Below are 27,500 nucleotides of genomic sequence, written 5' to 3' on the forward strand. Positions count from 1 at the left end.
AATTCAAAATGGCGGACATGGAGAAGAGGCTACAATAGTGGCTTGTTGAACCCATTGATGCCTGAAGCACCTGCAAAAAAATGCCTGCTGAATGCCTAAGCCCTTGTTGGGAAAGTTGCCCTCAGCCTATAAAAAATGAAATATCGTAGCCTCTGATGCACATAAAAACATCAAATAAGTTGCATTTAAACCCCAAGACCCTCATATTGCATTAAAATGTGTTAATTCAGCTGTAACATACCCACATTGTTATTAAAAAAGCTAAAATCTCAAGAGCCTGAATGCAGCGTATATGTGTCTCCAGGCATCAAAGAGTAAACAACACATACGAGTCATCAGGTTAAAATGGGTTATGGAACACAATACTTTTCATGCACCAGTACTCATCATAGATACAAAGATGACAGCAGCTGATCTTTTCACACTAGTTTCCTTAACCCCTTAGCACAGAGCCTGTGTTTTATAACCTTACTGTCGCCAAAATTGCCATGGCTACGACTTCATCTGTTACTTAAGGCTCTCAGTAATGTCATAGCAATATTGTTATAATGCATTTTCAGCAAATAGTGAATAGGCCCGCCGGCGGCCCTATCTGCTACACGAAAGCCATTTTTGTGTGTCATAGTTTGTGATGCCTGAGGAAGAAGGACGAGAGAAGCAGTTTTTTTTTTTACTGGTAGTGGTTTCTTAAAAGCAACACCAAGCATTTTTTTCAGTCTTGAAATAGAAATTTCTAAAATTGTTTCAGTGGTTCTTAAAGTCGTAGCAGATTATAACCGTACAGTGCAAGTAAGGACGAGCAGGCCCATCTCTCTGTCAGTTCTCTGTTTGCAACTGTGATTGGGGACGTTTGTCACAGGTTTTAATGCTTGGGGAACAACAGCAGCAAAAGCCATTTCTGAGAAATGGTGTCTTAAAAACAGATTATGATCTCAAAGATATGGGGTCTTTTAGGTCACTCACTGAATAAAATAATAACGTTTGCCCTAGAGGCAGAGCAAGAGAACACATTGTCCCTACGGCAACACGTTTGACCTTTCAGCTGCTACAGTAATATCCAATCAGATTATGACACATCTGTTGCATTTCATTTTGTTCATCTACGTGGCACGATCTGCAATAAGCTAGCAGACGAAAAAAATGTTCTCTTTTACGTCATCTCTGTTTTTTACTGAAACTTTCCTCATGGACAGTAACTTACGCTGCCAGCTTAAATCACTTCATTCTGTTCATGCCATTCAGTTCTTGTTCTGATTAGAGGCATTAAGGGTAAAGAGATACCGTGATTATGGAGAATAGGCTAATACTTATTTGGGGCTTAACAACAGCCGGTCCCTCAAGATATGCGGCCATTGGCGCGGGTTGTTTAGGGGCTCAGTCAGGTGTTTCCTATTCACAAACTGCACAAACACTGGAGCATTTCTCAGTGAACAAAAACAGACCTCCAGACTGAACGCACTTACACACGCACGCACGCGCGCACGCACGCACGCACGCACGCACGCACGCACGCACGCACGCACGCACGCACGCACGCACGCACGCACGCACGCACGCACGCACGCACGCACGCACGCACGCACGCACGCACGCACGCACGCACACACGCACACACACACACACACACACACACACACACACACACACACACACACGCACACACACACACACACACACACACACACACACACACACACACACACACACACACACACACACTGCCAAGAGGACTGTGAGAAGCCCATTTGCCGAAGTTGACAAAACAAGTGTATTGGATTACAATTGCTGACTCTTCCCTTTTAAAGTCAATGCAATTTAGAAAGTATTGGTAAACGACGATTAGGTTTGTTAGGCTGACTGACGAGGACTGCCACTGCTTTTCAGTCAAGCACGCAGGCACAGCCGGGAAATGGAAAGTACATTCATTCTAGAATACAAGGAATCCTGTGAATTTAGGGTCTATGCAAGCAAAAAAATATTTGTTTGTGATTCCCATTTGCCATTGCATTGCTCACAACAGCACAGAGTGTACAACACGCAATTTACTAGCCTATCACTTGTTTGTCAAACAAGACCGGCATTTTAAAAAATGTACATTTGGGACATTTTAGCCTTTAGAGAGAGAGAGAGAGAGAGAGAGAGAGAGAGAGAGAGAGAGAGAGAGAGAGAGAGAGAGAGAGAGAGAGAGAGATAGAGAGAGAGAGATGGGAAACAAGTGGGAAAGAGAGAGAAATAGAGAAGGAGGAGAATAAAGAAGAAATGACCACGGGTAGGAAACAGAACCCCCGGTCTCCTGATTCATCATGGGATGGTTCCTTAGTCCACTGACAATAGAAGGAGTACAAGTCTCCGCTTTGAAGGGCTATTCAACCTTAGCCAACTGAGCCTACCCGCTCAACCAAGCCCACCCTGTGCCCCCAGGTTGTTCCAGCATCAGTACTCACTAGGGCTGTAATGATACACTCAACTCACGATTCGGTTTGTATCACGATTCATGACCTACGGTTCGATACACCCCACGATTTCACATTTGCAAACATTATAAACTTTATGAATAAAAACTATGATAGTTTAAAGGTAGAATAGGTTACAAGAGGCTACTAATGATTTTTAAAAGTTTCTTTATAATAATTGCTGCTTGGAAGCGCTATCACCTCATATCCTGTGGTTGTTTTCTGGGCTGATGTGTATCAAAACTCTAAAAAGGCGTATCACAACACTGCCTCCTTGTATCACGATACAGTATCGTGACTCTGTGTATCACGATTGCTCGGTTCGATACAATATCGTTACAGCCCTAGTACTCACCTATCCTGGCACAGATGGTCATGAGCATGTCGCTGACAATTTTGGAGTCGTCCACCATGACTGTCTTCACCGTGCCGTCCAACATGCGGATCTTCAGGGGTCTCTGTTTTTTCTTGTACTCCAGGGTGTCCTGCCAATCACAGGTTGTCATGGTTACAATTGGCCACCTTTAACATCTGCTGTTTCCAGTAGTTGGCTTCAGCCATCTTTACAATCAGTTGTCCCCATGGTAACTACTGGACATTTTTACAATCAGGTGTTGTCATGGTTTCTGTCGGCCATCTTTCCAGTTAGCTATTCCCATGGTTACTGCCAGATATCTTTACAATCAGCTATTCCCATGGTTACTGCCAGTTATCTTTACAAGCAGCCGTTCCCATGGTAACTATAAGCCATCTTTAGTTCAAGAGTTCAAGACCTTCACAGTCATCAAACTAAACTTTACTTTCTAGAAATGTAGTCATCCACCTCGCAAACATGTTCCTTAAATCATTCCTAAATATAGCATGATGTAATATAGATGGCAACTCATCCATTGCTCGGTAATGAACTTGTCAGGCTGAGTCACATTAATTACGCAGCTTACGCAATCTATGACATGGCTATGTATATTTGGTATGCGTTATGGCATGGGGATAAAATATCACGTCAAGTTCCGGTCTCCATTTACACCCTGACTCAAGAAAAAACACACATATGCGCACACGCACACACAGCCCACATCTAAAGCTTACTCACTCCAACTGTGGGCGTGTGCGTGTGCGTGTGCGTGTGCGTGTGCGTGTGCGTGGTGACTCAAAGTAGACCTATTCTGGGAAGCTACTGTGTGCTATCTGACTGTCTTACCTCTACCCAGTCCAAACCCAGGTCACCTATAACATTACTCAGGTCTGTCATCAGGCTTGTTTGAAAAGACTTGCATGGCTGGTGGAGTGGATGGCTTAAAGTCGTGTTTCTCAACAGGGGCTCTACAGCCCCCCAGGGGACATTAGGAAGTCCTAAGGGGGCGTAGAGAAGGATGCAGCTGAGTGGGGGCGGCGCTTACTGGTTGCCATTGGGGGGCATTAGTCCATTTTATTTTTTAATACTAAGGGGGGCGTTGGCAGGCTTATGATGAGATCAATGCAGCGTTGGGAGGCTTATGATGAGGTCCAAGGGGCGTTCATTCAAGAAAAGATTGAGAACCACTGTCTTAAAGTAATGCCATTCTGAACTTGAAATAGCGATGGCATCGGGTATCATGCCCCATAGGTGTGTCAGGTGGCTGTGTGTGGTGCTGCTGACGTGTGGATGACACAGTCTCACGTCACTATTTGAAGACCAGAATGCATTGCTTCTGGCCAGCCAGCCATTCATCTCAGCAGTCTGTGAGGACTAGGTCATGGGGGCTCGTGTTACAACTTGAGGTGGATACAAGAATGCAGGGGGCCACATCCATGAAGTCCTGTGATGACGTGTACGTGTGTGTGTGTGTGTGTGTGTGTCAGGTAATTCTGTGACCTGCAAATCATCAGGGCACTCAGCCAGGGGCTTTTTATGACACACACACACACACACACACACACACACACACACACACACACACACACACACACACACACACACACACACACACACACACACACACACACACACACACGCACACACATCGCAAATGCACTCACACACATGCACACACTTGCATGCAATTGCACTTACTGTAGTTCTCCATATGACACACACTCATGCATACACCCTCACATACTCTCACACACACGCACTCTCTCACACACACACACTCACGCACGCACGCACGCACACACACGCACTCTCTCACACACACGCACACGCACTCACGCATGCACATGCACACTCATGACATGCAACTGCCATTTGCACTAACTACACTTCTCTATTTCCCTCTCGTGCCTTTTCTGTCTATTCTCTCTCACGTCTTATCAATAATATCATCTCGCCGTATCCTCGCTCCATCAGCATGACACTTCTGCAACACACCGCACACACCCCTTCACACAGGGCTTTTCCCTTACACCTCACTTATTTAACACACACACACACAAACACACACACACACACACACACACAAACACACACACACACACACACACACGGTTCACACACACTTACCCCGTTCCTAAGCATGTAGTAGTCGAGGGCTTTCCCTGCCTCCAGCCAGATGCCCTTCTTGGGGTCCTCGTCAGACAGGAACAGGCCATAGTCATTAGCTGATGGAGAGAAAAGGAGAGAGAGAGAGAGAGAGAGAGAGAGAGAGAGAGAGAGAGAGAGAGAGAGAGAGAGAGAGAGAGAGAGAGAGAGAGAGAAAGAAAAGTAGAAAGAAAGAAAGAAAGAAAGAAGAAAGAAAGAAAGAAAGAAAGAAAGAAAGAAAGAAAGAAAGAAAGAAAGAAAGAAAGAAAGAGAGAGAGAGACAGAGAGAGAGAGAGAAAGATTAGTTTTCCACATTGGTGCTGATCACAGTAGCGTTCTCCAGTCACTGGCAGCCATCATTCCCCAACCCATTCCAGTACATCACACATCCCCACAAATGTACACATGTACTCATTCCACAGCATGGCCCATATCCCACATTCTCATAGCTGGCTTCCCCAACCTCTAATATCCAGCATGTTTTCTCTAGCCGATTTAGGTCTTGGACCGAAGACGACGATGATGACGTCCGTCAGAGAGTGGAAATGTTTTGTTAGGAACCGAAAAAAGAAAACCATTAATGACAGGCTCTTGCAGACAGACTTGTACCCATATGCAGCTTGTGTGTCATTGCTCCTGGAGAAACTGCATCGTCAGTGGCATCATCAGTCATGTGGACTTTTGGTCGGAACATTCTACACTTCCAATTCCTGCATATGGGCCATAGTCACCCTCAATGGGAGACACGTACAAACTCATACATGTAGAGTGCATGGGAGTCCAGTCACACACACACGCACACACGTGTGCAAAAACACATGGGAAGAATTTTCATTTATCATTTTCACACACACAAACACAAAAACGTGCACAAACACATGCAACATGGTCAAGAATTTTCATTTAGTATTTTCACACGCACATTCATGCACACATATTTTTGTACACACAAACACATACTGTGCACGTACATACACACCCTTTATCTATCTATGGTGCTTCAGCACTTTAATACAGCCCTCTTCGGAGCTGGGGGTGGGTGCTTGGTGCTTGCCTCCACTATGGGTGCTGGCCAGAGGTGAGAGGACACTGCCATTTAAGATGCAGAACATTCCACATTAGCTGTTGCTGTTGGCTATGGGGCAGTCCCCCCCCTCTCTCCCCCTCCCTCCACTCTTTCATTCTCCCTCTCCCCCTCATTCTCCCTCTTTCTTTCTCCCTAAAGTTCTCTCCCCTCCCTCTCTCAGCCTCCCTTTCCCTCCTTCTCTTGCGTCGTTCTCCCTCTCCCTCTCTATCCATCGTACTCTTTCTCCCAGTCCCTCTCTCTTTTCCTTCCCCTCCTTCATTCTCTCTCTCCCCCTCCTCTCTCTCTCTCTCTCTCTCTCTCTTGATGCCATAAAAGTGGAAAATTGCTCGCAAGTTACAACAGGCATGCAGTCCAGGCAGTTCTAACTCTAGCTGTAGCTGTAGAGGGCTGAGAGAGATGTGTTATGCAACACCAGAGGGCCCCAACACCACGCACAGACAAGCCTTCACCCCCCCCCCCGCGCCCACCCACACCACCCACACACACACACACATACACCACGCACAGATACACCTATACTGCCCCCCCAACACCACACAGATAAGCCTTCAGACCCACCCCACCAACACCACGCACATATGCCTTCACTCCCCCCACACCACCTGTAGATCACACACAGACACCCTCCACACCTTCCCAGCTTGTGTCTGTGCAAAGCAGTAGAGAAGACAAAAATACAAAATCGATCAGTGTGGTACAGACTCTTCTCCACCTTCTAAATCAAATCCACTACCAGCGGCCATCTCCACCTCATTTTGATGAACTCACTTGTCTGCCAGATTAACCCCCGGATATAAATAATGGAATGAGTAATAAATGTGCATCATGCATGGGAAGAAAAAGCTGTATCTGATTATGTACTGTATCTGCACACACACACACACACACACACACACACACACACACACACACACACACACACACACACACACACACACACACACACACACACACACACACACACACACACACACACACACACACACACACACACGCACACACGCACACGCGCGCGCGCGCACGCACACACGCGCGCACACACGCACACACACACGCACACGCACACGCACACACACACACACACGCGCACACACACGCGCACACACACACGCACACACACACACACACACACACACCATTTTGGAGTGGGAGAATAGGGAATGCCAAGGGAATTGGACACACTTAGGTCACCAGATTCCGAGCAATAGTTCCATAAGGAATGTTGGCAAAGGCAGAGACATCTGAGTAGCATGGGATTCTCCGGGATTAAACTAGCGTTGCTGACATATTGCCCAGAGACCACTATCAGGACCATGCACGCACAAAGATGCACACTCACGCACAAGCACTTGCACGCTTACACAGAGCTATCAGCTATCATCACGCACACACAGACATGCAAGGCAAGCAAGCGCACACGCACACGCACACACACACGCACACGCACACGCACACACACACGCACACACACACGCACACACACACGCACACACACACGCACACACACACACCCTCATACAGACACACGGCTAATGTCTTTCAACAGTTTGCAAATAGTGGGCCAAGAACTGGCGGCATATGGGTACAGCACAGTAGAGAGGGGTGCTGTTGAGTTCCTACTCAACACAGAGCCACTTACGATACGGTAGTACCCTTCTTTACACACAGACTAAGTAGCACTGTATGTGGTTCAGTACAAACTTGTCCATGCAAAATATTGAGTGAGTGCAAGTGGTATCGTCTGTCTGTCCCTCTATCTCTCTTTGGCAAGTGAGATTGTTACCTTAATGTTCTAGTAGTCCATACATCAGAACCGTAAACAATTTGAGCATGATGCATCATAAGTAACGGGTTTTAGCTCAATCAAAAAGGGTGTCCCCTTTGGACAGGGAACAAGTGACGCGTATTGGAATGCTGGTGACACAGTCCAGGCATGACCAGAGAAGGGTAGTCCCAGCTGCCTTGGGGACAAACACACACACAGAGACAGAGACACACAGACACACGGGTGTGGACGAGTGAAATCCCCCTCCATCCATTCCCTTAACTACCCTCCGAAATATCCTGGAGCCATTCTGCCCCGACATGCTCACACCCAGTGAGGAGGGAGAGAGAGAGAGAGAGAGAGAGAGAGAGAGAGAGAGAGAGAGAGAGAGAGAGAGAGAGAGAGAGAGAGAGAGAGAGAGAGAGAGAGAGAGAGAGAGAGAGAGCCAAGACATCATGTCCTAGGGTATGACTTCATTTTGGTGGGGTTCAGGAAGAAACTGAGCAGCAGAATTCCAACATGTTTAGCTTGTCTGATCACAAAAGCGAACCATGAACAAACACACAAACACACACAAACACTTACAAGTAATGGTAATTTGCCTTCATTTTACTTAGAATAGAATACAAAGTCTTCATTGTCATTATACACAGTACTAGGATATTTGAAGCTTCCCTTCAATATGCACACAACATAAGTACGAAGAGTATAAAATGTATAAAAAATGATGCAGCAACAGAGACTAGAAAAACTAGTACGCCAAATGCATATACAGGTACAAACTCTAACATACATGGAATATAAGGACATATACTCAAATACACAGACAGGCAGACAACAGATTACTTGGAGCAAGGGTGGTGCAGGTATGCAGACGGTACTCCATCGTGCTCTATCATGATAAACTAATGGCTGTTCATGTCATATAAATGGACCCTTGTGCCTAATAATTCACAAAATGAAACCATTGGCATCGACATCAAGCGCTAATCTTCAAAATGGACCTGCTGTGAGGTATGAAGTCACTCTTTGGACTTGTTTAAATTCATCCATCTGCCTAAAGCGTCTGGCAGAGAGCCTGAAATGACCTGTATAAATTCATCCCTTTGCCAAAGTGTACTAAGGACGCAAACTCACTGCACCCTGCACCAAATTAGAAACATCAGGATTAATAATGTCATTGCCACTTTCTATAGCTATAATACTAATTGAGGTTAATAATTTCATGATATTATTATGGTTACTGACATTTTTTGGTGAACTTTTCCTTCATAGTCTGTGCAATCCACTGTGTTTGTGTTGACTTATCACCATGTAACCCAGTCCGAATCATGATTATGAATTGACATCAGCCAATATGGAAAAAAACGCGTAGTGCCATATATTGTGATTAGGGCTGTAACGATACACTCAACTCACGATCGGTTTGTATCACGATTCATGACCTACGGTTCAATACACCCCACGATTTCATTTGCCAACATCATAAACTTTATGAATAAAAAATATGATAGTTTATATGTAGAATAGGTTACAAGAGGCTACTAATAATTTTGAAAAGTTTCTATATAATAATAATGATGATGCTTGGAAGCACTATCACTTCATATCATGTGGTTGTTTTCTGGGAAGATGGGTATCAAAACGTTAAAAGGGTGTATCACGATACTGTCTCCTTGTATCGCGGTACAGTATTGTGACTCTGTGTATCACGATTTCTCGGTTCCATACAATATCGTTACAGCTCAAATTGTGATCAAGTTATTTTTTTGCCCAGCCCTTTATGCAGCAGACTATGCGGTCGGGTCAAAGAATGTCTACCATCACGACCACGATCAACTACTACAGTTCTGACATAGCAGCATTACATTGTATGCGGGTCAGTCGAGTCAGTCAGTTCCTCTCCAAAAAACACGCTGATGCAGAGCTTGCAGTTTACAAAAAGCCAGAAGTGGCTGAATGTGGTTGGCACTGCTGACCAAAGCACCAGTGCTTATGCAGACACACTTACTTACTGGCAAGCCCAGGCCCAGGTCTGTGGTGATAGTCTGCGTTATTTGTCAGAAAGAATAATGCTTCAAATGTGTGGGTTATAGTGCATATGGCATTCACACATGTGTGTGCGTGTATCGTGTGTGTGTGTGTGTGGTGTGTGTGTGTGTGTGTGTGTGTGTGTGTGTGTGTGTGTGTGTGTGTGTGTGTGTGTGTGTGTGAGATCAAAAAAAGTTGACCAGTGAGTAGGTACTGAAAGCAAACGTATGTCTGTGTCTGTGTGTGTGTCTGTGTGTGTGTGTGTGTGTGTGTGTGTGTGTGTGTGTGTGTGTGTGTGTGTGTGTGTGTGTTGCACGCAAGTGCATGTGTGCCTACAAGTGTGTGTGTCCATGGTGTGTCTGCATGCTACTTACGCTGTCCGAGCTGTGCTTCAGGGACTCGTTCGCGTATCATGCGACAGGCATCGTACACCATGGTGGAGGGCTCGAACTGCATGGTCTTCACCACGTTCCCCACGCTGATCTTCAGGGACAACGCCACCATGGCTACCGCTGAGTCTCTGCCGCTACTGCGCAAACACACAACCACACACACAAAGAAAGGTTCAGGTTGATCTGAAAGGGTGTATTTAATATTGACATACTATTACTCTATATGCACAAACACACAACCACACACAAAAGAAGGAATTGAAGGTTTATTTTGGGTGTATTTTCATTTCTTATGCTATTAGCATCAGCTAACATGTTCTCTAATTGACAATATTAAGTGAAAGCCGCTCCAACGTTCTTGGGTTGGGAAATGAACGATTCAAACATGGGCAATATAGCCGGTATATGGTACTTGCTCCTATCTATATTTTTCAGACGAACTGGGAATTAGAAGGTTGAGCAGACTGACTAGAAAACAAAATTCAATGTATTGTCACAGCAGGCGTTTCGTGCCCATACAGGCAAGGTGGTAACAGCATATGCAACACATTCAGTATCTCTGATCACTTGTGCGAGTACAATTGTGAAGTTCCTCATATCTGAGGGGATTTCTAAAACTGGGAGGATCAAGCCTAAAACAGGAAGGCACAGGACAAGTGTGTCGCAAACATCACTTTTCTTAAAATAGCTTAAATATTACTAACGACCTCAACTGTGGCCATAAGCAAACCCGCTGACAGGGAGGGACAAAACGTGTCAGTTGTTCCCGGCCCCAGGAAAAGGAGGGCCCTGAACTGGGACCGAACTTCTGTATATGTATTGAGAGTGGGGCCCGTTCAGAGGATATTTGTCCCGGGGCTGGTTAAAACCGTCAGCGGCTGGCTCTATTAAAAAGTATAAATTCATGTAGAGTAGTAGAGTAACTGTATTGATCCAGAAGAAAATTATGGAATTGTGTGACAATCAGCCATAATCTGCCATGAACTGCAAAACACGAACTAAAAGGGCAAAGCATAGTAGGCTACTGCTAGAGAATGGTAAACTACGTAGGCCTTTGGACTACACATTTCATACCCAAGGCCGGGCTGTGGTGCTTGAAATGATTCAGTCTGCCTTCAACAAATCACTAACGGCTCATAATCACATATGCAATTCAACTGGCTAGATAAGCCTGTCTAAAGCACCACAGTTCAAATTTAGCACAACGAAGACACATTGGTCTGTGTTTACTGACTGGTCCAGTAGCACATGGGTCACATCTGGACTACCACTGTAGGGAGGATCTATGGCAGAATCTATGGCAGTATAGGTGCACAGACAGGCTAATTAACCAGGCTAGAACTAGTCCTGATCATTGGGATAATTTACAATCCATTCCAGACGATTCTCACGTGAAGAGTTTGTGATTTAAGGTGCAGTGGCGCGCTAAAAACACATTAAATCACAGAGAACAAACCAAGCGAGATGAGTTCCAAACATTCTAGAATGGAGTTCTAGAATGCCTCAAGTCTGTTGCCTGGCAGCACATGCTCTTGCGATGGGGCAGTGGGACCTGACACAGTGGTGGTGGTGAGCCATCTATCTGCATGGGACTGAGAGGAAGCGCTTTTCCTGCCAACATGACATCCGAACGGGATCATTTTCCAAGTTCATTTGTCAACAGTCACACACACAGACACGCCTGAACACACATATCGGTACGCAGAGACAAATACACATGCATACGGTACAAGTGCACAAATACAAATACAAATACAAATACAAATACACACACACACACACACACACACACACACACACACACACACACACACACACACACACACACACAACACACACACACACACACACACACACACACACACACACACACACACACACAAACACACACACACACACACACACACACACACACACACACACACACACACACACACACACACACACACACACACACACACACACACACACACACACACACACACACACAGGGACGCACGCAAACGCAAACACACGCACACACACTCTATGCATACATATGCAAGTATACACACACACTTGCACTCTATGCACGCAATACAACTGGCCAGGCCTACACAAACACACAAATCACCCATGGCCTACAGGAAGTGGCCCCAAGTCAGGCAAAAGAATGCTGGCTACGGCACAAACACAACAGCCAGGGATGAGCTCCAGAACGGGAAACAAACAATAGCTGCTCCAGCCCTCCAGCCCACCACTCCAAGGATACTCCACACCCCCAGCCCAGTCCCAGCCCACCACTCAGGGCCAGCTCTAGGCAATTTGCTGCCCCAGGCGAGCACCTCTCTTTCCTTTTTGTGGAATTAGAAATTGGCATCTAAAAACATTGTGACATCTTATCGAGTACAACTGGTCTAGTACCTACGTACATGTAAAATGTCACTTTAATGCAAAAACAACAGGCTATCGGCATTACATAGTCCTTTGTTCTTAGCATGACGTACAAGTACATACAAAGATCTAACATCATTACATTTTGTCGTGTTCATTTCACTTGAATTTGACATGCACAACACTTGAACATGAACTCTTGCTTCGACTTGCACATACAGTAACCACGATGCAGCACCATGCTTGTTGCGATGCACTTTGGTCGCCGAGCCATTTTTAGGAGACGCAAACACAAAAACAAGCTAGCTGTGCATACTCCATATACTTACGTGCTCATCTGCTACGCCTGTGACAACACACCTATAAAAATGATAACTTTAAATATAGTGCAATGCATATTTAGAACTGCAATAATCATTAGAAACGTAGACCTGCAAGACAGATTCAGCAAAATGTACTGGATGTGATGCTGCATATGACCGGATGAATGAATCTGAGCGGAGAGTCTAAATGGAGCTGAATTGAGGTGACCCAGACATGCTGGCTAGCAGCAACAGTTATGAGCAACTGTGAAACACAATGACCTACACTAGTGTGGTGTTTTATATTTATATACTGTAAAAGGAACCAGAGACCGCATAGACACCAAAAAATGTGCAGGTACAAATAGAGCCGAGTTGCACCCTGCACACACAGAGAGGCCGAGAGAGGTCATATGGGAGAAAGCCAGTCAGTGTGGCTGTGTCAAAGTGGCATGTGTAAGAGGCAGGCAGAGGGAGACAGAAAGAGGGAAGAGGGAGACAGACAGAAGGACAGGGAGGGAGACAGAGACAGACAGACAGAGACAGAGGGGGAAAGTACATTCTTATTCTGCAATTAAACCGGCAAAAAATCTCAGTCTCAGACAGGTCATCAACGTCCAGTCAACTGCCATGAGTGGAAACTTTTTTACGATGTTTTGGTGACTTCCCATTTGAATTAAAATGGCTGGACTTACAGCCAGAGGCATTCCTTACAAAAAGCCGTCTGAATGGAGGGTACACAGTAAATCCTGCAGTGTTCATTAAACACTAAGAGTTGATTTAACATCTTCTAGAGCGTATTTGGTCCCAGAGTACTCTCTAAGCTTTGAATTAACACTGCATTTTACTGTGTAAAAGGAGGGGAGGGGAGGGATGGAAGAAGTTCACGAAAACACATTTAGGTTGTTTAGCCCAAAATAAAAAGCCACTAAAACACGCCTGGTAACGCTCCAGTCAAGGATTTCCTCAAATGATACAAGGGTCTTAAAAGGAATCGGGGTTAACCAGAGCACTTAGAGGAAGGGACCAGAGCCAGGCAGTGACGTTTTCTTGTGAACACCAAGCAGGCTGTTGATTCAGAATCGCAGCTTTCCTGTCTGCAAACCTAAAAGCCATCAGTGATGAAAATGGCTCACTGTAGAACAGAACTGCCCAACATGCCAAAAGGCAGTCGCAACAACTTTTGTGAAAATCTGAGATACAGCTGGACTATACAGCACTGTTTTTGCCTGGTTGCTTTGCTCCTTCCTATTCAGAAAGCATGTGGATTAAAAATCAGCAGACTGGACCGGGCAGTATGACAACTTCATGCATGTTCTGTTTGGAATGATCACACTCATTGTCTTTAGTTTATAGGGCTGCAAAAACAGTCCCACAAACTCTTACTACTTAGCAAAACTAACACTTATTGTGCCTCGTGCAAATCCTGACATAAGAATGAATATTGTTTATGTGGGTCGTGAACCTGGGTCCCCCCAGGGGAGCTATACCTACCTGCCTCTGCCACACTGCAGAAGCTCAGTGAGCCACAGTACCACCCACATAGGGTGAAGAATGACTTAATCCGAAAAGCACACTGATCTGCAGAGCAGCGCTGAATCCAAATCTAACAAGATTGTGCATGCTTTTGTAAAATTAAAAACACACAATTGTACAAGCACAGGCCCCAAGATATCTCTACAATTCCCAGGCTGCTGCTGCTGCTGCTGTTGCATAGTTAGTACAAGAGTGGGCGCCTCTGGCTGTCTACTCTGTTCTGCTCTTTCAGGGCGAGAAGAAACGTCCCCAGCAGGTATGTTCTGCATGTGGCTGCTTCGCGGCGTGCCTGCCTGCTTCCCTACACACCTGCCTGCTTCCCTATACACCTGCCTGCCTGCCTGCTTCCCTGCCTGCCTGCCTGCTTCCCTACACACCTGCCAGCCTGCTTCCCTGCCAGCCTGCTTCCCTACACACCTGCCAGCCTGCTTCCCTACACACCTGCCTGCCTGCTTCCCTGCCTGCCTGCCTGCTTCCCTACACACCTGCCAGCCTGCTTCCCTACACACCTGCCTGCCTGCTTCCCTGCCTGCCTGCTTCCCTGCTTCCCTGCCTGCCTGCCTCCCTACACACCTGCCTGCCTGCTTCCCTACACACCTGCCTGCCTGCTTCCCTACACACCTACCTGCCTGCTTCCCTGCCAGCCTGCCTGCTTCCCTACACACCTACCTGCCTGCTTCCCTGCCAGCCTGCCTGCTTCCCTGCCAGCCTGCCTGCTTCCCTGCACACCTGCCTGCTTCTCTGCACACCTGCCTGCATGTCTGCCTGCCTGCCTTCTTCCCTGCTTTCCAGGCTGCCTCCATGCTTCTATGCCTGGCTGTTGGTGTGATCCCCCTGGTCTTATGGCCTGGTTCTCACATGGCTGGAGGGGAAGGTGTGTGTGTGTGTGTGTGTGTGGGGGGGGGGGGTGTAAAGGGAATCCTGGCAGCATTCCAGACCCCATGATCATCCCTCTATATTTAGGGGAGGGAGAGGGGGAGTGTGTGCGTGCGTGCGTGCGTGCGTGCGTGCGTGCGCGCGTGCGTGTGTCAAGCTTTTGACGTCGCCTCTTTGGCTACAGTTTAAGGACTCCCTGCAGAGTGCAAAAGTAGGGAACAGAGGGAGGGACAGAGAGAGAGACAGAGAATCAAGCCAGTGACACAGACAGACCATGTGAGAGACACAGAGAGAGAGACAGAGACAGAGACAGAGACAGAGACAGAGAGAGAGAGAGAGAGAGAGAGAGAGAGAGAGAGAGAGAGAGAGAGAGAGAGAGCCTCATTTGGAAAAACAAGGTCGAGCCCAGGATGAAAATAAAATAGACACCTACCACAAAGAGCGGTCACCCTGATAGAGCTCAGCCAACCAGCAGTAGGTCAGAGTGCAGCCCCAGAGCCCTACAACCCTAGCCTGATTATCATCGACTTTCAAATCTCTTCGAGACTTGGTCTGACCAAGACCATAAGAATTACCGTTTCCCAAATGGAATGGTTGACCCACCTCCCATGATTTGCTTATGGTTGTTTACTTACCGACAATGTAGGAGGAGTTCCCGTATTTTCGGGAACTCGGAAAGTAATTGCATTGCTCTTGACATGATTTGTTGTAATGCTGAAAGTGTTGCGTCACTAGGAGGGCACAGCCTGGCTACTACAAGCCTACCTCTGCTCTCCACAGACACTACTGGCCCCAATCTTTTAGTTGAACATCCTGAGTTGCACTTACACACGTAATTAAGTGTAATAAAGTGCACTTATGCATGTAATAAATATTATAACTTCATGTGTAACATGCTCTTACAACTCATAAACCAAAAGAGTATACGAAAGCCTTTCCCAAACCCTTAAGAACAAAGTGTACCCATGCTGGCTTTCGCAACAGTACATGATGAAGCGTTGTGAGTGAAGTACCTTTGGTGAAGTGAATGAGAAACACACGATTTGAACAAAAACATCCACTTCCTCATTTTTGAAAAAACTTCAGCACTCCTCCCCCCTACATTTCACAGACACAGTCACATACTTCCACCCCCCACTAATTTTGCATGTCAAAGCTTTCCCTCAGCTGTTTTGTGGCCGAACAAGACAAAACTTCTTATCAGAGAGTGGCTTTGATGCCTTCGTTTGAAAGAGGCCTTCGACACTCGCACTGCTGTTCAGACTTGTTCCCAAAGTCTGCCCGACATTCGTGGAATGTGCTGATGCACTCATTACAATGAAGTCATAAAAATCTCCATCCATCATATTTCTACAGCAAGCACCAACAAAAAAAACTTTGACACAAAACAATGCTCTTCTTAGACTTAAATGATAATGCGAATATCACTAGGTCTGAAGTAATAATATACTGCTATGGCAACCACCAGTGGTATAACAGGATGAAACAAAAATAAAACATACCACTAAACAATGCTCTTCTTCGACTGAACAATGTGAATATCACTGTGCTTGAAGATATAAAAATGTCTATCACATTTCTACAGAAACCACTACTGCCATGACAGGACAGATTAAAAAAAAAAAAAAACATCCGAAAACAATGCTAGACTTAACAATGTGAATATCACTATGTTTGAAGCAATAAAAATGAAAAGAATATACGTATATCACCTTTTAGAATTCCTATCCATTTCACAACCAACCACTTGTCATAACAGGACAAAACAAAGAAACTTCAAACTCTAAAACAAAAGTTCATATTCTTACCACTAAGGTCATACATACATACATACATTTTCTTAAATCTAACTTGAATCTGATATTTGAAATCGATCCCTCTTCCTCTCCACCCAAAAATAACCACAAACCTGTTTCGTTTGGAGGTTAACGGACAATATGAATATCGGTGGGTTTGCTGGAATGCCAGTCATTTTTATAAATGGAGACATGCTGGGTGGAGGGTCAGTGGAGGGGTCAACTTAATAGGCTGCTGCGTTTTACGATCCAATCACCAAAGACGCGAGAAATGGCCAAACCAAAGACCACAACAAAGGCGGTCGAGAACTCCGTAGCCCACTCGATGACAAGACACATTATACTGAAAAGCCAATACTTCTCTCCCAAAAATGACAAAAAGAACATTATTCCAGAACATCTCTATGCAGCAACCCTAAGAGAATTAGTAAGACGTGGAAGTGCAATCTAAGTCGCTAAACTCCAATTATATTCTAAAAGATAAGCATGATGACAATGTTATAAAAAAAAAATCCCCTCTCGGCAGAAATTTCAGATGGGGTGAAAGAAGTCACACATCTGCTGGAGAGGATTAGCTGGCGAGGCGGCCAGGGAACAAAGTGGTCAGTTGTCCCGGGCCCAGGGAGAGGGGGTCGAGGCCCATATTTGGGTTTTCATTACATTGTATGTATTATTGGTTGATGAGGGGGCCCTTCAGATAACTTAGTCCCAGGCCTGGTCATAGCTATCCGTGTCCCTGGGCGAAGGGGCAGAGGCCCAGATTTGGGTTCTCATTACATTGTATGTATTGGGTTGTGTTGGCATTGTATGAGGGGGCCCTTCAGTTAACGTGGTCCCGGGCCTGGTCATAGCTGTCAGTGGCCCTGGGCGAGGCGAACTCAGGCCAGACGCTGTGGGCTCTAGACACCCCTATTAACCACAGACCTCCCTGCATAAGGACTGACAGGACACAGCTGCACGTGGCTCTATTGGTGGGAACTGGGCCACGCCGTGTTATCAGAGGTGAACAACGTAAAAGCAGAAGTACTCCTACAGTGTATCTACCTTGTAAAATACAGTGGAATAGCAGGAATATCTACTATGTTTTTGTCATTACATCAGTAAGAGTACTTTTACTTCTACAGTACTTCACTTAAATGTATTATTCACTATGAGCTACAATGGTCAACTTAAATGAGAATTCCTAACAAATTTCAACATGCAGCTTGACTTGTCAGTACCAGACGATGCTGAATTTTTTGTTCAGCACTTTCTGAAATCCTAAACATTTCTGATGGGGGTATGGCTTGTTAATATTTTTATTTTACTAAAGTCTCCACATACTCTGAACACTTAACAATGCTGCCTCGTGACGTTAGGTACTGATAAGGCAAACGTGCAGTGAGCAATGTAGTACAACTGCATGTTGAAAATCAGGCTGCATAATGCCATTGTGTGTGTGTGTGGCTGCATGGTGTGCTGTGCATGGTTGAAGTGTACTACCAGTGGAGAGTAGATGCGTGCTAGGCCATCAGTTACTGGTAAGTGACATTTTAATGTCCGTTTAACCCCCCCAGGGCAATACCCCCCGGCTCTCCTCAGCTGAGGGGAGGAGTGTGGGAATGGAACGCTCTGCAAAACTTTGTGTTTGAAGTATTTCTTCCCAAGGGTCCCAGGGTTGTGCATGGTTACATCTGCATAAATTCTCCCTTCAACAAGGCTTTGTCTGTGTGTGCAATGTCTTTATGCAAGGGTCTTTGTACCAGGCATGCGTGCTGTGCAGCAAGCATGCAGGTTTCCATGTGAAGCACTACGCATCACAGAGTTTTCGGGTTTTTATTTACCTAACCATGAAGAGGGGACATAGTTTCCACCAACACAAAAAGCATTGTGGGAAGAATGAAGACAACATACAGCAAAAGGGACAAGACAGCTTTGGCCATTCTCACAGTAGGTATGATTGACTCGTATTGGAATGTGGAACAGTATTGGAAACCAGTTTCTAATGCCATGTCTGCACTCAACACAGTATAAGAGGCTGTTTTGCAGTGCATTCGGTACAACCAATCTCATCACAGACAACTCAGTCTCTGTCCCAGACAGTGATGTGCATGTTCCTTGATCTTCCTCCCCAAGTTCTGCATCTGCACTAGGCCAGTGTCATGCTTCCCCCATTTACGACAATGAGCTGCTGGGCTGGCTGGACAGCCCCATTAGCCCGGACGGCTCTGGCTCTGGACAGTGTTGCCAGATTGGACGGTTACCCGCCCAATTGGGCTACTTGGGATGGCCGTCTGCAGGTAAAAACGGGAAATATTGGCGAATTGACGTTTTTTTCTGCCGTTTTGGGCCCATAGATGTCAAAGCAATCTGTTGAAATTGGGTGGAATTTAGCGCAATTTGGCAGTTTTTGGGAACCTTTTGGGCGGGATTTGATCAGATCCTCTAGCAACACTGGCTCTGGACAGGGTATAAATAGAGAGCTCTCTGGGGCCTGTGAGGTCCCGCAACAGGAGCTTTTTCTGGGGCCGAGACGGGTCAGCAACCCTTACCCCTACTGCCCAGCAAGGACGGAAATAGATGCACAAAAAGGCTGATTGAAAGACTGAGATGAAGAGATGAGAGAGAAAGAGAAAGAGAGAGAGAGAGAGAGAGAGAGAGAGAGAGAGAGAGAGAGAGAGAGAGAGAGAGAGCGAGAGAGAGCGAGAGAGAGAGAGAGAGAGAGAGAGAGAGAACATTACTGAGAGCAGAGAAATGACAGCCTCAGTAGTCGCCTCACTTCTCGCTTGGTTGCAAGTGTTGGGTGCTAAGAGAGTGAGTGTGAGTGTATCCACTTGCAAAACTTGGGCCTAATGACAGACTATTGAGCTGTGACATGGTGGGAAATGAATACCCCTAATGAATCAAGCTCACATCATGACCAATCACTTCACAATGACAAAATGCTCTAAATATACACATCAAGTCGGCAAGACATGTCATCAATGACTGAGAAGTTGGGGGCGTAAATAGACTACACTTTTGGATTAGAGTAGGTGACTTGGGTGACCTCAATTTAGTGCATTCGTGTAATATTCGTGTAATGGCACAAATCATGCACTTTACTCATGTTAATGTCCATTTCCATAAAAACTAATGAATTGATATTTATTACTCATAAGGTAAAAAGGATAAAACTTGTACATATCTGTGGGCTTTACTATAAGTCACGTATTCCATGGAGTACTCCGTCGTGGGATTTCCAGTGGCCAAGTGTTGATAAATGTTTGAACAAGAACTCTGCCAGTTGTTTAAATCCCAACCCCTGTCTGCAGACAACAAGCCGTCGTGGTTTACAATCCCACCGAGGCCACAAGACTAAACAAGGTCTTAAACAAACAGCTAAATCAGACAGTTGTGCTCTTTTCAGCAGGGGATGCTCCCAAGGCTTGATATTTACAAAGCTAGTGTAACTAGAAGAAGCAATACCAAGCCGTTTTCTTCCTCATTTGCCCTATAAGCTGGAGGTGACATTGTCAATGTCTATCATGGAAAGCCATAGAGATTCTCAGCAAAAAAAAAACCAGTTACATCAGTCACATCACATTAGTTATATCAGTCACATCACTTATATATTTCTCCTATATTTCACCACACAAACTCTTTTATTTCAGTCACATTGAGGCGGTTGTCTCTTTTTTCAACTGAGCCCCTTGAGTGGTTATAACATGAGTGTTCTGAAAGCCAATTCAAAAGGTCCTTCCATGCTGTTACAAGTTGATGGGCCACTGAAACACTGACAAAGACCAGACTGCATGGTTGAAACGTTGTGTTAATAAACCGGAAGCAGCAACAGTGTGCGGACCTTCCTTCTTTTCATGTTTCTTGAATTGTGCACAAAGTGCAAACCTCTGATGACTCTAGTCATCTAACACTTCGATATGCTGCTGTGGTGGAATCAAACACATAAGTCACCCTTTCCACTGCTAGAAAGAGGGAACCGCTCATTCATTCGTCTGGAATCTGCTAGTGAAAGAAAAAGGTCAGAGGTTGAAATACTACCCGGCACGTGACTAGATCACATCCTCCCTGCCAATCACAAATCAAAAACCACCCACACTATATTTCAGTAGATAGTACTGTGGCCCATGGTCAAGTTGGTAGGGAGGGAGACCCTTCTTTATCCGCATTTTCAAATACCTCCTCCAGGAGGTGTATGAAGTATTACTGATGTAATTACAACACTAGAACATGATATTACATAGTTGTTACACCAGTTATTTCACTGTACCTAATGAGGTAGGCGACATACTGCAACTGTTACAGTACTTCCTGATTGAGTATCCTGATTAAGCCTTTAAATTACGACATCAAGAATTGTTTTTATTTTCGTAGTACCGTACGTTAGTTCAACTTTAGACTATTTCTCCATGCTGTTCTCACAGTTATAAGAAGCCATCAAGTCTAGTGTGTGTGTGCGTGCGTGCGTGCACGTTTCCACCATGGTGTGGGCATGGGAATTAGAATGCTACGCTGCGTGGCGACGGCCCCGGGGTTCCATCTCGAGACAGACAGCTGTTGGCCTCGTCTAGCAAAAGAGGGCCCCTGACAGCGCCAATTACTTGTTCACACATGTAGCTCAAATGACACACATGGGTGCCTTTCTCTTAAGTTATGACAAGTCTGCGCCATGTGTAGTTAGAGCACCACATCATTCTTTTCTCTCTCTCTTTTGAGTTCTGCACAGTCATCAGGAAATGCTGACACCCTTATGGAGCAGCGAAGTGCAATGAGACTGACTGTAATCTCAAAAAACCTTGGCTGGGTAGATTTCACAAAATACCACGAAATTGTGATGTCTGGTGTAGTCCAATGGTTCTCAGCCCGTTTTGATTTTTTTCCATTTTTTTGGACCGAATCATAAGCCTCACAACCCCTTGACCTCGTCATAAGCCTGCCAATGCCTACCTTAGTATAAAATGGACTATTAAAATAAAATGGACTATTGCCCCCCTATGGAAACTATGCACCACCCCCCTCTCCGCTGTATCCTTCTCAACACACCCCTAGGACTCCTCAACGGCCCCCTGGGGGGCTGTAGAGCCCCTCTTAAGAAATACTGGTCTAGTGTATGTGAGTGATAAACAAGGAAAAGTAATCTGTCAATTCAGCTCTAGGAACAGCCATTATATGGGCAATGGAGTTTTTTTGTAGAGACCTTGAAATGAAAAAAGAAAAACCTGGCTCTAGGCAGAGTTGAAGAACTGGCACGGACAGGAAATGTGAGGTATAGTCAAGGTGGCGTAAAAGAAACGTGATAAGTCAACTGAGACCGAGGATCAGCTACAGTAGAAACAGTACTGCAGAAACACTGTAGGTGATGGCTCAGAAAATGGGATGTCACAATGAGATCCATGTACAGCTTAACAAGTAAATGTTTGAAAGATTAGAGATCAGACCACCCTTAGCAACCAGCTAACTGTTTGTAAACACAGTTAAGCTTCTGCTAATCCTCCGGAAAGACAGGGTATATGTCCAATATGCTCACTCTTTCACTACTACATAGCAGGGCTGATCATTGGCACCTACCAACAGGCCAAAAAGGGTAGACTTTGAAATTATTACCAGTCAAAGCCAGTCTCATTTAGCCTGGTTCACACCAGACGGTGTGTGTGTAGCTTTGGCACCCCTGGCGGAGCAGAGCTACACACACTACCGTCTGGTACACAGCCATAGAGCACGCTCTGTCTCCAACCAGAAAATAGACGGAGCATTTATTTCTTCAATATAAACGGTAACTCACATTGAGGAGTCACAAGACAGATTAGAGACTATATTGACTCTTTAAAGATTAACAGGAAGGTTTTTGAAGGAATTTGTTGGTGAGGAGGCCGTGCAGAAGCAATAAATTCTCAGCCTATTTTCTGGTTGGAGACGGAGCATGCTCTATGGCTGTGTACCAGACGGTAGTGTGTGAAGCTCTGCTCCGCCAGGGGGCGCCGAAGCTACACATACACCGTCTGGTGTGAACCAGGCTAAGTCTCATTAGCTTCTTTGACGGGTAACTTACAATTGGGTATAACACATCACTGAAGCCTATATTGTGTTTTTGCCCCATGTTTATCGGATTCGATTTGTCCAATGTATTTTCATGAAGGAAGCTATGTCATAGCACAGATCTCCTTGGTTCATAAGCGTAGCTTAGACTCATCATGGTTAAGACAACCAAACCATGGCTTTTGTCCCCAGGGCCATCCAGCTCTTCAACACCACACAGAAAGAGACAATTAAAGAGATTGTCATTGGTGACTGGACTGCATAAACTAGCCCCCCACACTGGAACACTCAACCTGCAGCCACTACACCCCCCCCCTTCCCGATTCTTTTCTCTACTGAACAGTTACACTTCATCCCACCCCCCACCCCCCGGAGCAAGCGCCTGCACTACCTTGGACACTTTAAGGGTTGCCCAATACAGGACAATAACCCACTACACCCCACCTCAGCTACCTCTACCCCTGGAATAGCTGCCGTGAACTACTCAGCTTTTGCATGGACAATAATTAGAACTTCTTAGGCTCTTGTATGTGTACTTAACATGGTTATTTTATTTTTTTATTTTTCTGTGAGTGTGAATGTATGCAACATGACACCCTACCAGGACCTTGTGTCTGTGCAGGGATGTGTGTGTGTGTGTGTGTGTGTGTGTGTGGGTGTGGGAGGGGGGTTGTGGGTGGGTTTGTGTGTGTGTGTGTGTGTGTGTGTGTGTGTGTGTGTGTGTGTGTGTGTGTGTGGGTGGGACAATGTGTGTGTGAGTGTGTGTGTGAGAGAGAGAGAACATGTGTGTATGTGAGATAATGTGTGGCGGTAGTACTCAAGATATATTTTTCCTGTAATGTTCAATTATGTGTATAATGTCTTGTGTATGTTTTGTATTTGTGTATTTATGTAAGCTGACAGACACCTTAATTTCCTTCGGGATTAATAAAAGTACTCTACTCTACTCTACTCTCTAGTGGAAAGGCTGACTATAAGTCACACACACTGATGCTACTTCTAGTTACAAGCTAGCAAATGTAATTGAATCTTATGGGTCCAGCTAGCTGCTACCCGGACCCATAAGACTAAATGATATATACAAACTTGGAGGTAAAAGGTGAACTTGCCAAACTGATGGAAACTGATGGAAACGGATGGAAGTACAGGAGAAAGGTAAAACCCAATTATTTAAATTAAGGGGAGGTGTAAAATGAGATTATTTCCAGAAATGGCACTCTATCGTTTAAACACTAGGTCAGATAAAGATGCAGCACGGATGCTACTACTTTTAGCAGCAGAACTTTGTGATGAAGCTTGAAACAATCAATCAATGAGCACTCTTGTTACCTGATAGAAACTTGTTGCTATGGGAGATGTCCTCCCTTCTAAGAATGCAGACTGGGGGGTGGGGGGGGTTCCTCGTTCACTGAGAAAGAGAAAAAAAAGAGGAAAAAGAGAACATTAATATCAGCAATAGTGAAAAACACTTCATACAAAACATTATTATTACAAACTGCCCTGATCATTTCAGGACCAATATCATCCTAAATTTGGCATGAAAACTGATCAACCGGAGGCAAGCAGTCAGGAGTGTGATATCCCATCCAGGACAAAGACGACCGCAGAGCAGACAGGCAGCTCAATAAAAATTATATCAGCCACCGTAGTCAGTCTCATGATCACTGCAAAACTTAGCCCAGTGACGAGGTCCCACTGGAAATGGACTTAGCAGTAAGGGGAGAATAGGCATGCGTTCACATTAAGAGCGCGAGGTGGAAAGCTGACAAGGATTACAAGTAGATCGCACACATAAAACCGGTCGCCTACAAGGGTCAGATAAGATCTCACCAGTGTCTGGGTTTACATATTTAACGTGAAAACAGATCTACTGCCCATCCCACCCCCTAAACACAGTCCACATGCAGACACAACAACACTGTACACCCCAGTAGTACCGTACCCCCACACACACACCATAGTCCACAACAACCACAGAACAGCACCAAAACAACACCTACGTGTAGGAATGTGCACACACCTGTCTCAAAGAGGATTAGGAAAAACAAATCATTTTTCACTCTTCAACCATTATTTGAGGTGCAGTCCAAAGTTTCAAAAGCCATATTGAGAGAATAAAGCCAACGAATGAAAAAAAGATAGAAAATTAAGTGCAGTCCAGGGCTGGTTAGGATGCATGGTAATTCCCCACCCAAACAGACAGAACAGACGAACAGCACGCACGAGACAAACAGATGGACGGATACACGCTCTGTGTTTCTTTTTTTCCTTTTAAAGGAGAGCGGCGAGACGAGCTGAGCCAGTGTGTGTGTGTGTGTTTGTGTGTGTGTCTAAGTGTGAGTAATGCTCAGCTGAGCGGTGCGTAAGAACTGGGCAGCAGCGTAGCGTAGCGAACTGTACGACAGTGCCCGTCCGGTAATACTGCAGACCTGTCTCTGCAGCTCACACACGCACGCACGCACGCACACACAGTCACACACACACTTCCTGAGGGGAGGGGCCCCCTTGCACACACACACATACTGTACGTCATTACTGTGTAAAAAGACACCCCTGTTACCGGCACATTCAGCTCCCACACACACACACACGTTCCTCTCTCTGTCACATACACAAGCATGCAGACATACACTCACGTCCATATGCAGACAGACTCGCTCACACATGCACATGCACACGCGCGCACACACACACACACACACACACACACACACACACACACGTATGGTACACGCACGTTCACATGGTACACACACACTAGCAAGCACATGGTACACGCACACACGCACGTACACATATGGTACACGCACGCACGCATGCACACACGCACACACGTTTCACATGCCACTGCTGCCTCTGACTTGTCGTCCACTGCAGCGCTCTGTGGCAACTGATCGCAGCACCTAAGCCCCCTGATCTGTGTCTCTAACCGTCTCCTCACAGCACTGATCTGGGCTCCCTTTTTTTGGTCAGCTGTCACTCAACACGGCCCCTCGGAGGCAATAAACCGCTCGTGAATTTTATTTTGGCGCCCCCTACACCCCATGTTATCACTCATGGCATCACCACCTATGAAATAACATCTCCAGTCTGCACGTCCGTCTGTGCGCTGATGCCAACTCTCCTACTCCTCCTGTTGGTCATGGTGTTTGCTGTTGCCTCTGCTGCTCTGTTGCCTCTACTGCTGCTGCTGTGGCTATTTTCTGCTCAGGTTTAGGTGATTCAAGTGTCAGGACTCCGATTGCGATTCTGGGCAGACAGTCGTGAGTCTAGCCTCTCAGGACCATTAGGAATGCTTTCACGGTAGTGGCAGCAGTGACAGTAGTCTCTCTTTCTCTTTCTCTCACTCACTCTCTCTCGCTCTCTTTCTTTTATGGTACCTCTTTCTTCTCCCTCTCTATCTCTCTCTCTCTCTTTCTCTCTGTCTGGTTCTCTCTCATTCTTTCGGTTTCTCTCTCTCTCTCTCTCTCTCTCTCTTTCTCTTTCTTTCTCTCTCTCTCTCTCTCTCTCTTTCTCTTTCTTTCTCTCTCTCTCTCTCTCTCCTTCACCCTCTCTCTCGCTCTCTCTCTCCCCCCCCTCTCTCCTTTTTCACTCCCTCTCTTTTTCATTCCCTCTCTTTCACCCTCTCTGTCTCTGTCTCTCTCTCTCTCTCAACACAACGCTCACACTCACTACCTCAGTGACTGGTGATGTCATTTCCTCTCTCGAAAGCCCCTGCAATGCCATAAAAGGGAATTTAAGCTATCTGGAGGAACAGACTGAGCAGAGCAGAGCAGAGCACAGCACAGCAGAGCACAGCACAGCACACCGTGTAAGCAGCTGGCTGGCTAACTAGCCGGCTCTCCCACGGCAGGGAGAGCTACATCCTGTGCAATTAGAAGTCGGAGCAGAGGCAGCAGGACACAAGAGTTTATTTGGTACTCGGGGAGGGGAAAAAAGCAGGAATAACAAAACAGGAAGACCATGCAAAGCAAACATATTGTGGAGAGAGAGAAAGAGAACGAGAGAGAGCGAGAGCGAGACAGAGAGCGAGAGCGAGAGCGAGAGCGAGAGCGAGAGCGAGAGAGAGAGCGAGAGAGAGAGCGAGAGCGAGAGAGAGGGAGAGAGAGAGCGAGAGAATATGAGGAGACAGAGAGCACTATTGTGAGTTAATAAGGATGATAAATATGCTGAGTGGTGTAATTTTAAACAATTCCAAATTGTGGATGTCCAAATGTATGGATTTGCAGCAAAATGTGAATGACTCCTTATGGGATACAAGCAGCTAAATTATGGCTCAATGGAAACGCTTCCTTTTTTCTCCCTAGACTTCCCTAATCTTGATAGGAAATTCCCGCCATCAAAGTTTCACCTCCAAAATCAGATCAACCCCCA

The 27,500-nt window shown here is 45.7% G+C and overlaps 1 protein-coding gene across 1 annotated transcript in view; it reads right to left on the minus strand.

The window, feature by feature from the left end:
- tln1 (talin 1) overlaps positions 1-27,500 on the minus strand; it is a 163,871-nt gene that overhangs the window by 100,719 nt on the left and 35,652 nt on the right. Inside the window, exons 2-5 of the mRNA XM_063210405.1 lie at positions 24,456-24,534; positions 10,211-10,365; positions 4,936-5,033; positions 2,809-2,938 (exon numbers count right to left, since the gene is read on the minus strand). Coding sequence (XP_063066475.1) covers positions 2,809-2,938; positions 4,936-5,033; positions 10,211-10,340 — 358 coding nt within the window. The 5' untranslated portion in view covers positions 10,341-10,365; positions 24,456-24,534. The remainder of the gene's footprint in view (positions 1-2,808; positions 2,939-4,935; positions 5,034-10,210; positions 10,366-24,455; positions 24,535-27,500) is intronic.

The sequence above is a fragment of the Engraulis encrasicolus genome, chromosome 11, assembly GCF_034702125.1.
Source record: "Engraulis encrasicolus isolate BLACKSEA-1 chromosome 11, IST_EnEncr_1.0, whole genome shotgun sequence".
NCBI classification, from domain to species: Eukaryota; Metazoa; Chordata; class Actinopteri; order Clupeiformes; family Engraulidae; genus Engraulis; species Engraulis encrasicolus.